General features: G+C 45.5%; 1 protein-coding gene across 5 annotated transcripts in view; it reads right to left on the bottom strand.

The window, feature by feature from the left end:
* Window positions 1-12,988, bottom strand: part of Cad96Cb (protocadherin Fat 4-like Cad96Ca) — a 328,400-nt gene that overhangs the window by 156,011 nt on the left and 159,401 nt on the right. Inside the window, exon 1 of one of the 5 annotated variants that reach the window (XM_067158411.2) lies at window positions 10,544-10,743. The exons of the other annotated variants lie outside the window; for them this stretch is intronic. Within the exon in view, the coding sequence (XP_067014512.2) occupies window positions 10,544-10,556 (13 nt within the window). The 5' untranslated portion in view covers window positions 10,557-10,743. Of the gene's footprint in view, window positions 1-10,543; window positions 10,744-12,988 lie in introns of those variants that run through there. 5 annotated transcript variants of the gene reach the window in all.

The raw sequence follows: 12,988 nt of genomic DNA, 5'->3' as shown, positions 1-12,988 counted from the left end.
TGAATACACTGAGACAATTCTCATCCTAATTCCTCCAACTGCCAAATCTATCCACATCTTTCGCTCTTTGCGTGCTTAACAGAAACTATGTTGCATGCAATAATATTCCTGATGAACAGCCCTACCCCACACTCTGCCCTTCCCTTTTTAACACCCGTTAAATACACTTTATAATCTCCTCTCTCTTTTTCATAATCTCCCCCTTACCCGAATATCACTTACTCCTAGCACATCCAGGTGCATCCTCTTCGCTGTCTCAGCAAGTTCTACTTTATTTCTTTCTTTCTTTCTTTCTTCCAAAAGCCCCTTTAATATTGATAGCACCCCATAGAATTCCATTTCATTCACCACGTTGTTTCCAAGGAGTCCCTCACCTGTCAAATGGGAGTGGGACTCCATTACTCCCATAGGTCTGAGGCTTGCTTAAAATGTTCTGAGCTCAGTAAATTCATGAAGCAGGATGCTACCCTATTTACACATAGTCCAAATGAGGATCTCTCCTCTAACAGGTTAGGGACCACTGGTGAATTGTATAGATCTAACCGTCTGAGCACAATGAGGACCATGACTGAGAATATGTCCGAGATGCCCCCTCCCATTCCGTAGCAACTGGTATCCCGACTCTCAGTACCACTTACTAGGCCACTCAGCCGTTGCCCACAGTTCACGAACTAGGATGTGACTACAGTAACCCACATCATGAACCATTAGGAAATTACATTCAGTCCTAAAATGGTTTGCCGCATCCACAGAAATGTTGACAGGAACCCAGCCGGGTGAAGCTTATGCTGATTGTGGCATGCAACCATGAGGATGTTATTCTTACTCATGCTTCGTCCATCGGATGAGTTATTCGACAGGAGTAGGCACCGTCTCCCTTTCTCATTAACTCCTCTGATGAGGTTGACGTCAATAAAAACCCTCCACGACAGATTCATCTCACCTCAGATCATACCCGACCCCGTGAAGAAACGGTAGAAGGGTTGGGCGAACAAACAATACTATAATTAATTTGATACGTATATGTCTTGCTTGTATTATATCACGTAACTTGGTGAAGAACTTGATTGTTACATGAATAACAGTTCTCAGCAATACAGAATTATCCAACCAATCAGAAATCGGCTTGGAAACTGCCTACTTCAAGCAATGAAATAAATTTACAAGAAAATAAAGTATTTTCATAACATTTGTTTTCCCCCTTGAAAGGAGTTCTTTGAATTATTGTAATTTTATACCTAATGTACAGTAAAACTACTTAAATTGTGGAGCACTGTCGATCAGTGTTGGAGATGGTAACCTGTTTGCCGCGTACATGGACCTAGGGTCTTTACCGTGTTTCCTTTCTGACTATTGACTGCACTTTGTACTTATACAAAGCTCTACACACTTAAATTTTTTAATGATTAAAAGAAAGAAATATTGAAATTATATCTTCTATGACAAGTATCACAAAGTTAAAGAAATCATTGGAAAACATCTGCATGTTGCTGAATGGTAAACATTTCATTTGCTGCCCTTTCCATTTTGCATATTTCTCAGAAACATGTACAAATCTGTAGAAAAAAAATCCTCACCTAATTTCGAAATATATAATTTTCTTTCAATGGACAGCTTGAGATGGCTTGATCTTTGGAACTGAATCGCTCACTAATACTCACACTGTGTACAGTGAAACTAACCAGCAGTTATATAGGGTGTAACCGAGATGATGTTACTAACTTTCAATGATAAAGGAGGACGGCAGAAGGATCAGTTTGAGGTAAGGACCCATATTCCGGAAACGATCAAGTCAAAAGTTAAGCCTCTTCTGCTCGTCGGGACTGTCTCCCCTATTGTACTCTTAGCACATGTAGTGTGCAGTACAGTTAGAGGTATCAGCCTAATTTTTGCTTTAACTTTTGACTGCCGGTCACAATGGTGTAGTACATACGGCGTTGGTCTACTAATCCCAAGTTAACGGGTTCAAACCCGACTGAGGTCTGTGGCGTTTAAGGGTGTTTAAAGGTAACAACCCCACGTCGTTGGCTTCCAGCACGAAATTCCAAAACCCTGGCGTCTGTTAAGAACGAACGGACGTTAAACAACTTTTATTATTACTGTAACAACTTTTTAACTCAAACGTTTCCATTTGCCTTCCTCCATTATCCTTGAAAGTTTCCAACATGATCACGGTAAGTAATAATAATACTACTACTACTACTAATAATAATAATAATAATAATAATAATAATAATAATCGTATGGCCTCAGCTGCCGTGTGCAATTTCAATTTGACGCCATCTGGCTGTCTGCTCGTCAATTTCGACGTTCCGTTTTACTCTAGGCCCCCCACTAGATGGCAGACCGAGTAAACCGAAACTCCCTTGGGCGTCTATGGCTGAGATTTAATTAATTTTGTCGGGTAAACACCAAATGTGTCACCAGAGATCTTTTACATGCCGACATCGTACGACATGGAGTGTCGAATGGACTTTTTTCCGCCCTTCAAAAATCCGACCACCTCTGCCGGGTTTGAACCCGCTATCTTGAGATCCGGAGGCCGACACTCTACCGCTGATCCACAGAGGCAGCTATGATCACGTTTACACCCTGTGTGTACGTTAGTACTCTGACATGTCCGGCTCCATAGCTAAATGGTTAACGTGCTGGCCTTTAGTCACAGGAGTCCCGGGTTCGATTCCTAGCATGGTCGGAGATTCTAACCATCATTGGTTAATTACGCTGGCATGGGGGCTGGGAGTATGTGTCGTCTTCATCATCATCCTCATCAAGACGCGCAGGGCGTCAGATCAAAAGACCAGCACCTGCCGAGCCGAACATGTCCTCTGAGACTCTTGGAACTAGAAGCCATACACCATTTCATTTTTACCGATTAAAATGTAATCGAATAATGTTAATGGTTCTTTACGTCGAGCTTACTACATTTACGGTTTTTGGAGACGCCGAGATGCCGGAATTTAGTCCCACGGGAGTTCTTTTACGTGCCAGCAAATCTACCGTCACGAGGCTGACGTATTTGAGCACCTTCAAAGGATCACCGCACTGAGCCAGGATCGAACCTGCCAAGTTGGGATCAGAAGGCCTCAACCGTCTGAGCCACTCAGCCCGGCAATATATATATATATATATTTTTTTTTTTGCTAGGGGCTTTACGTCGCACCGACACAGATAGGTCTTATGGCGACGATGGGATAGGAAAGGCCTAGGAGTTGGAAGGAAGCGGCCGTGGCCTTAATTAAGGTACAGCCCCAGCATTTGCCTGGTGTGAAAATGGGAAACCACGGAAAACCATCTTCAGGGCTGCCGATAGTGGGATTCGAACCTACTATCTCCCGGATGCAAGCTCACAGCCACGCGCCTCTACACGCACGGCCAACTCGCCCGGTCCGGCAATATTTAAAGCACGTAAACTGGAAATAGCGGGGTTCTACAATCGGGGTTGGTAGTCCGGACCCCTTGTGGTACCATAATCCCTTCGCCAAAATAACTTCTGAATTACGAATATTCAACACATATACGTCTCTAATCATGGGCTAATTTAAGCATTTTTATTAGGTGGTCAGGGATCACAGGGTGTTCCATGCCTCCTCCCTTTTGAGAGTAATTTGCGACCAAAAAATTACTGCTAACATTCTATGTTAATGGCTTTAATGTAACAACCAAACCTCAGTAAAGTACAGGACATTCACACAGAATTAAAAAGAAGACCTTATTCAAATGTATTTATTACTTGGCCTGTTTTTATCCGTAGAAGTTACAGACAACGTGGACAAGAAAATAAAACCACTTTCCTTTATTTTACGCAAAGCCTGATGTAATAAATTTAAAGAGAACACATGCAATATACTACAATATAAAGTTTTGTCTCTCAACGGTCACAGTTATCCTAAGAATGCCCCCAGTCCTTATGGATTACATTCATAAGTACAATTTGTAACCTTCACTTAGCCCGCCTCAATTGATCAGCTGATTGGCTTGGCGCGCTTTCTACAGTACGGCCTGTATATTACGAAGGCCATGGTTAAAGTAATTAGAGTCAATCCTAAAAACAAGAGGGAATTATATTGGTGGAACCACTTAATTATTCCTTTAGTAGTTGCTATAGCTCCAATGGCTCCGGTTAGAGGTCAAGATCTTGAATTAACTAGATAAGGATGATTTGAATGTGTCACCATAATTTACTTCTCTAGAATATAAGATGGCTAAGATAGCAAACACATATTTGATAATCACTACGGCTGATTCTAATGTTATTAGAAGTATTTGGGCGATAAGTAGGATAGAAAGTGTTGAGAGTATTTCCGGTATTTCCTAGTAGGGTTAAGAGGAGGTGGCCTGCAATTACACTGACTGACAGAGCAAATGCAACACTAAGAAGGAGTGGTCAGAACTTTATGCCAATTGCAGGGTAGACTGACGTCACTGAGGTATGCTCATGATGTGAAATGCGCCGCTGTGCTGCGCACGTTGCGAACGATAAATGGGACACGGCGATGGCGAATGGCCCACTTCGTACCGTGATTTCTCAGCCGACAGTCATTGTAGAACGTGTTGTGTGCCACAGGACACGTGTATAGCTAAGAATGCCAGGCCGCCGTCAACGGAGGCATTTCCAGCAGACAGACGACTTTACGAGGGGTATGGTGATCGGGCTGAGAAGGGCAGGTTGGTCGCTTCGTCAAATCGCAGCCGATACCCATAGGGATGTGTCCACGGTGCAGCGCCTGTGGCGAAGATGGTTGGCGCAGGGACATGTGGCACGTGCGAGGGGTCCAGGCGCAGCCCGAGTGACGTCAGCACGCGAGGATCGGCGCATCCGCCGCCAAGCGGTGGCAGCCCCGCACGCCACGTCAACCGCCATTCTTCAGCATGTGCAAGACACCCTGGCTGTTCCAATATCGACCAGAACAATTTCCCGTCGATTGCTTGAAGGAGGCCTGCACTCCCGGCGTCCGCTCAGAAGACTACCATTGACTCCACAGCATAGACGTGCACGCCTGGCATGGTGCCGGGCTAGAGCGACTTGGATGAGGGAATGGCGGAACGTCGTGTTCTCCGATGAGTCACGCTTCTGTTCTGTCAGTGATAGTCACCGCAGACGAGTGTGGCGTCGGCGTGGAGAAAGGTCAAATCCGGCAGTAACTGTGGAGCGCCCTACCGCTAGACAACGCGGCATCATGGTTTGGGGCGCTATTGCGTATGATTCCACGTCACCTCTAGTGCATATTCAAGGCACGTTAAATGCCCACCGCTACGTGCAGCATGTGCTGCGGCCGGTGGCACTCCCGTACCTTCAGGGGCTGCCCAATGCTCTGTTTCAGCAGGATAATGCCCGCCCACACACTGCTCGCATCTCCCAACAGGCTCTACGAGGTGTACAGATGCTTCCGTGGCCAGCGTACTCTCCGGATCTCTCACCAATCGAACACGTGTGGGATCTCATTGGACGCCGTTTGCAAACTCTGCCCCAGCCTCGTACGGACGACCAACTGTGGCAAATGGATGACAGAGAATGGAGAACCATCCCTCAGGACACCATTCGCACTCTTATTGACTCTGTACCTCGACGTGCTTCTGCGTGCATCACCGCTCGCGGTGGTCCTACATCCTACTGAGTCGATGCCGTGCGCATTGTGTAACCTGCATATCGGTTTGAAATAAACATCAATTATTCGTCCGTGCCGTCTCTGTTTTTTCCCCAACTTTCATCCCTTTCGAACCACTCCTTCTTGGTGTTGCATTTGCTCTGTCAGTCAGTGTATATTAGCGGCCAAACTAGCAGCCAGCGTCCCTGGACGCAGTAGCGTAGCCAGGATTTCAGTTGGGGGGGGGGCATTCATCCAGAATTTGATTTTGATAGGTGTCCAAACTTCCATAGTTTAGGTGGTGTAGAATACCGAAGAAGGAAATGGGTGTCCTTGGATCCAAGTAAGAGTGTGGATTCGTGCGGATTCCGGAAGCTAATAGTAATCTTCTTCTTCTTCTTCCCCCGCTTTTCCCACATCTGTGGGGCCGCGGGTGCTGTGTCGAACATGTGGATTTTGCCCTGTTTTACGGCCGGATGTCCTTCCCGACGCCAACCCTATATAGAGGGATGTAATCAGTGTTGTGTGTTTTTTGGTGGTTGGTGGTGTAGTATGTTGTCTGAATATGTTGGGACAAACACCTAGTTCCCAGCCAGAAGAATTAATCAGACGCGATTAAAATCCCCGACCCAGCCGAGAATCGAACCCGGGACCGTCTTAACCGAAGGCCTCAACACTGATCATTCAGCCAATGGGTCGGGCTCCGGAAGCTAATATTAATGTACATTATATATAAAATGCTCAATAAAAGTACATTCGTTAAAACTCCTGCGGTGTCTGGTCTTCTTGGGCGACAACGCCCCCCTCCCGGTCCCCCGGCTACCTCTGTTACTCTCCTCCCAACATAACTGCAGCATTTCATACATTCCGAGTACAAGTGAAATGAATGCAAGAATAAACAGTTTGAGTAAGGATACAATATTCTGGTTTAGAATAAATACGGTAATGTTATTATAATAATGGCCATGTGATAAGCAATAAAAAAAGTGACATTTGATACAAATAATGCGGCAAAGATATACACACACACGCGTCGAATACAGGTTTCTCGTCCTTGTCCATGGCTAGATGATGAAGGCAAGAGAATGATGGCCCACTGTGACTCGTTATTTCGACATTATAAACAAACCCTAGATGACCTCGAATCTAACCGCATCTTAAGAAATCGCACAAAGCAGTTAATCATAAATTTTTTAAAATGTATATATTTTCGGAATTTAGCTAACAACTTAAATTCTAATCGCGCACGGGACCAGCTTAGAGCTCTGGGAATAGGAAAACATCAACAGAGACAGACAACTTCTGACATTCCACTCGACAAACTGAACGATTACTTTAGTAGAATAAATAATCAACCTACCCAAACTAACTGCACCGACTCACCGCCCTCTCCTCCAGCCAATCCACCATTCACATTTCACAGTGTCACAGAAAATCATGTTAAAAGGCTTTGTACTCGATTAAATCAAAGACTACAGGTGTAGATGATATTCCTATTACTTTTATACATAACATTATGGGTGCTATCTCGCCTATACTGACGCACATACTGAACTACTGTTTACTAAACGGAACTTTCCCTACTCTCTGGAAAACAGCCAATATTATACCGGTAAGTTACCTAAGAGTTTAGACCCACAATCACCCTCTGACTATCGACCTATGTCCGTACTCCCTGCGCTTTGTAAGGACTTTGAACGTTTAGTATACGAGGAAGTTCTGCAGAGGGATGTATTTCCATTTGAGCTACAGGCCAAACGAATACAGAACACTCATTCTCCCCATTCTTGATTATTGTGACGTTTTAGTTGAAATGACGAGAGAAGAAACACTTAAACTTCAACGAGCACGGAATTCCTGCCTGCGTTTCATTTACAATATCGGGTACGATGTTCATATCACCCCATACTATCAGGCTGTCTCACGGCTGATGTCTGATAAACGTCGGCAGCTACACACTTTAACGATGGTGATCAGAGTGGTAGCTGAAAGTCAGCCAATGTATATTTCTTCTAAATTCATCTTTTTATCATTTCACAACTTAAATACGCGTTCTAGATTCATTCTTTCTATTCCACTGCACCGCACAAATAAAATTAATAGACAATTTGTGGTGACTGTCGCCAGATTATGTAATTCCCTGCCAGTTTAGGTCAGATAAACTAGCTTTTTTAAATCACAATTTAAGGTCACCTGCCGAGACTACCTGCTGAGGACAGCTGAATGAATGTGTGCGTTCCTGAGGATTAGCCATTTTTAAGAGTTTTTAATATTAATTAGTTCTAATATTAATTTAGTAAGTAATTTATTTAAATGTATTTTCAATTCTATTAATTTATGTAGCTTTAACTATTTTAAGTATCTCAGTATTTTATTTAAGATTTTGATTAGTATGTGGTTAAGTGTACGAGAGGGCCAGGAGCCCTAACTTCGCCACTGTACTGAAGGCACTAATAAATAAATAAATAAATAAAGTAAAGCGTATGGGTATAGATATTTTGTTAGTTGGTAAAGAAAAACACGCGTTAAAACATATGCTATGTAGGATTTACCTTGTCCTATTAGTTTCCAACGTGGTTAGGGCCACGCAGCTGTGAGCTTGCATCCGGGAGATAGTGGATTCGAATCCCACTGTCGCCAGCCCTAAAAATGTTTTCCCGTGGTTTCCCATTTTCACACCAGGCAAATGCTGGAGCTGTACATTAAGGCCTCGACCGCTTCCTTCCCACTCCTAAGCCTTTCCTATCCCACCGTCGCCATAAGACCTATCTGTGTCGGTGCGACGTAAAGTAAATTGTTAATTACTTTCCTCGCAAGCCTGGGATACAGAATATAGTAGTATAAAGTTAGAGTTTTGTGACGCTAATATTCGTATGTATAATTTTTATTAACGTGTCAGAAACCAACGACACTGAGCTGTAGCCATTTCAACGCCGTTTTAAGGGTTACCAATCCAAGCCGGGATTTGAACCTGTGAACTCGGACTCAGAAGGACAGGGAGACAACCAACTGAACCACATGAAAAGAAGGCGTTTGTGATTATTGTTATAAATAGATGCAGTTAGTATTTTTACAAAGGTTTTATGAGGAGCATTTATTAAGGCGTACGTGTTCTTACTGTCCTAAATGCACGAGGCCGGACAGAAGAACTAGCTGGAAGCTAAGGAGCCATGCAGGGGTGTCGCTTCCTTCTCTGTTCACTTTTCTAAACCAAACTCCATGACGTAACAGCCCCGAAGCGCCATCGCCTACCAAGCGACGGCTGTTCAGCCCGGAGGCCTGCAGATTACGAGGTGTCGTGTGGTCAGTACGACGAATCCTTTCCACCGTTATTCTTGGCTTTCTAGACCGGGGCCGCCATCTCACCGTCAAATAGCTCCTCAATTATAAACACGTGGGCTGAGTGTACCTCGAACCAGCCCTCAGATCCAGGTAAAAGTCCTTGACCTGGCCGGGAATCGAACCCGGGGCCTCCGGTAAGAAGCAGGCACGCTACCCCTACACCGTGGGGCCGGCTGGTTACTTTTAGGTCTCCTTATTTTCGAATTTGACTTAAGGCATTCTGCATTCGATTCCCGGCACTGACAGAGTTAAGAAAGGCATGGGATCGGGAGGATACAACCTTGTTTTTGGGCGCATTAGAGTTTTCCTTGAGTCTCCCGTAATCGAAATATCTACGGCCTGGAAGGTAGTCACCTTCACGGAGTGTAGTACCAAAGTGGTCCCTTTTTTAAGACGAATTAAATAAAGATTCTACTGCCTCACAAACGAAGAACGATATTATCAATTTTACGAACAGTTTCAATAATGCAGCCGGTGTATGTTAAGAGTACAGAAGCTATGATTGTACATGGGAACAATCAAAACCAACAATATCTACTGAAAATCCGTCACCGCACTCGGTAGGACCACCGGGCGAGTTAGCTGTGCGGTTAGGGGCGCACAGCTGTGAGCTTGCATCCGGAAGATAGTGGGTTCAAACACCACTATCGGCAGCCCTAAAGACGGTTTTCTGTGGTTTCCCATTTTCACACCAGGAAAATGCTGGGGCTGTACCTTAATTGAGGCCACGGCCGCTTCTTCCCACTCTCAGCCCTTTCCTACGGTGCGACGTAAAGCAAATTCTAAAAAAAAAAAATTCACACCCGCTTCCAAGGAAAAGTTGTATCCACACTACTGGCCTGGACTGAAATTAGTTTGTGGGTACGCCACTACATCCACTCACCATTTAAGGTACAAGGTAAGTCCGAAGAATGGTTGGATACTCAAAATGAAAATGAAAACCTACAACCTGTTTTCCAGTCATTGACCGGGTCAGGGATGTGATGAATGAAGCAGATAGCCTATAGGCTATTAGTACGATGGTGTCGCCACTCCCAAAATGATATATTAATGACTGATAAATGCTATGAAATGAGAATGGAGAGTTGCTGGAATGAAAGATGACAGGGAAAACCGGAATACCCGGAGAAAAACCTGTCCCGCCTCCGCTTTGTCCAGCACAAATCTCACATGGAGTAACCGGGATTTGACCCACGGTATCCAGCGGTGAGAGGCCGACGCGCTGCCGTCTGAGCCACGGAGGCTCCGGATACTCAAAATACGCCACCATAAATTATGAGGTTCTGGCTCAAAAGTATAAGAAAACGTAAGGGACGGGATCTGTGTTTTAAGTAGAATCCGTATCAATAGAACGTGACTTCCCATTTTAAAAACGTTTCATATATCGACTGCGATTCAAGCCTGGGCCGTCCTGATGAGAAGATAGAACCATTGGAACTGAGTTATCACGCCCGCCAATTACAAAATAGTTACCCGCACTTTTGATGGTGCCATTTGAGGTTCCAATCAGTCCCCGGGCATTTGACAAAATATATAGGCCTACCTATCGAACTTAGGCACCACTCCGCGATTGTCTTGCTATTTTAAAAGTAAAAAACTTTTTCATAACTTACCAAGGATGCACATGGTGTTGGCTTCTCAGTGACAGAACTTATGGCACAAAATGAGGAACTAACGTGTAGCTTACAATCCTGTCACAGTCTTCCCAGCGCTGCAACTTAAACACAGCACCTCTCTCAATCACGGTACAACCCGAGGATCCCTAGGACATTGTTGTTTCCTGGAACCGATATGCAAAAGCTGACACGATGTTGTAAGCTTGCAACTGTTTCTGGACGTGGCTCCCCGTTATCTCGGTGGTCACGTTCCGGCCCCCTACTGAGTAATCCCTTGCTAATTGGCCCTTTGTTCATGTCTTGACATTTGTCAACACACGGTTACATTCTCAATAACGAGGCCTCTACAGGGAAATATCCCCGCGCATCACAATCCTAAAGGCCTGTTTTCACATGTAGGACTGTGCTTCGGCTGTGCTTCGACCGTGCTACGGCGCTGTCGCCTACTCTGTCTTTTCACATGTAGGACTGTGCTGCGACTGTGCTGTGGTCATGTGGTCCTTGTTCATTGCATCTGTGCTCACAGGTTGGAGACATGGATCCGAACGAAGAAGACGTAGTTATTGCCTGCGCAGCGTACATTATTTTACAACAAAAGAAGAAGAAAAATAAGAATCATAAAGGCATTCATGTTGTTGAACTAAAATTATCACTTGTTCGTCCATCTTTAAGGAAGACAACTGCGCCACACCTACTACTGCAAACTATCACACAATGTATCTCAACCAACGAGCACAGTACTCAGACAGCGCACTGCGCACTCTATGTTATTCTGTGCTCGTTGGTCACTGGATCACGTACGACCGAGTGCTTCCGATTACCACCGAAATAAGACGGAAGTCCGGCTTGGCAACACTAGAGCGACCGTTTCTAATTTTCACATGTGGTACTGTGCTGAGACCAGGCGACGACTGTGTGGGCCGTAATCGCTCTGCTTGGCGATCCATGACAGCACGGTACCAACACGGTAGGGACACAGTCCTACATGTGAAAATACTCAACTGCTGTTCAATGCAAATGGAATGGTTTATACCGTTTGGCGATTGCGGACGACACAGCATGGTCGAAGCATAGTCGCAGCACAGTCCTACATGTGAAAACAGGCCTTTTAGTGTCTTCCTTTCATTCAAGCAGTACAAATATGGAGAATTATGTATGGCCCTATTGAGCCCTGCTAGTAGATTCTTGTCACTACGTTAACTTAACATTTCGGCTTCCTTCTTTAAGTTGTTCGTACCGTACGTAAAACAACGGATGATCATCGCTCTAGTTTCAGGAAATATTTTGGGGGGGCCCGGCCCCACTGGGCTCCCCCCCCCCCTTGGCTACGCCAGTGCCTGGACGGTTAACATTTCTAATTGTTGTACTAATCACAGTGTAACGTAGGCTCGGAGAGTTTGTCGTGGTGGTGATTATTGTTTTAAGAGGAAGTACAACTGGGCAACCATCCTCTATATAACACTAATCAGAGGGGAAAATGAAAGGGATCCGACACTTCGAAAAATGAAGATATCGGCCAAAGTAAGACAAGGGCCACGAAGGGCGTTAAAATGAAAGACTCGCTAGCCCTCGCAAACCTATCGGGGTCGGAAAAGAACAAGAGTTGTCCAAGAGAGGTCGGATAGAATAGATGAAAGTGAGGAGCCTGGCACAAGTAAGTGGAAGCAATGCCAGGACTCAGCTGAGGGCCCCGTGGTCGCCAACCCACGCTCCAAAGTTCAGAGCCTCTGAGGCCCCTTTTAGTCGCCTTTTACGACAGGCAGGGGATACCGTGTGTGTTATTCTACCGTCCCCACCCACAGGAGGAGGGGAGTTCGTCGCATGGTGGAACTAATCAAAGGTAATGTTCACGCACGGTTATGTCACGCACAATGGCACCACTGACAGGCAACAAAAACCTATAGTGTTTCGCACATAAGGGTACCGGTAGTACTCACAAGCAACGCAAATACATGGTGTTCCTCACACAGTGGAGCTAAACACAGGCGCCGGTACTCCCGTGGAGCTCCTCACTTAGTGGAACTAACCGTAGGCCACGTATATTCATGATGTGGTCGGTAGATGCAGTGTGGGTCTCTGCCCTTAAGTGGCCACGGTTGGTCCGTGGTCCAACAGCTCTGCACTCTGACCGGCCAACCGAGCAGAGGAGGGGCGGCCACGGCTCTACACCTCTGCATTCGGAAGACGGGGCCGGGCTGGACCTCACGACTAACCCCAACCGTCGGCTATTCTGAGAGTTGTTTTCCGTGGTTTTCCGTTCTCCTGCACTAAGGCGAATGCCGGGACAGTTCCTAGTGTAGGCCACGGCTGCCAACCCCCTCACCTTCTCCGAAAATCTCCTTCACCGAACAAACCTCCCGACCTGAGAGACGGCGTCACCTAAGAAGCCCGCCTCCTCCTTCAGGGAAGGAAGGAAAACATTTTAGTCCCAGTAGTAGTCAT

Source organism: Anabrus simplex, chromosome 14, assembly GCF_040414725.1.
Source record: "Anabrus simplex isolate iqAnaSimp1 chromosome 14, ASM4041472v1, whole genome shotgun sequence".
NCBI classification, from domain to species: domain Eukaryota; kingdom Metazoa; phylum Arthropoda; class Insecta; order Orthoptera; family Tettigoniidae; genus Anabrus; species Anabrus simplex.
This window is presented reverse-complemented; position numbering and strand designations above follow the sequence as displayed.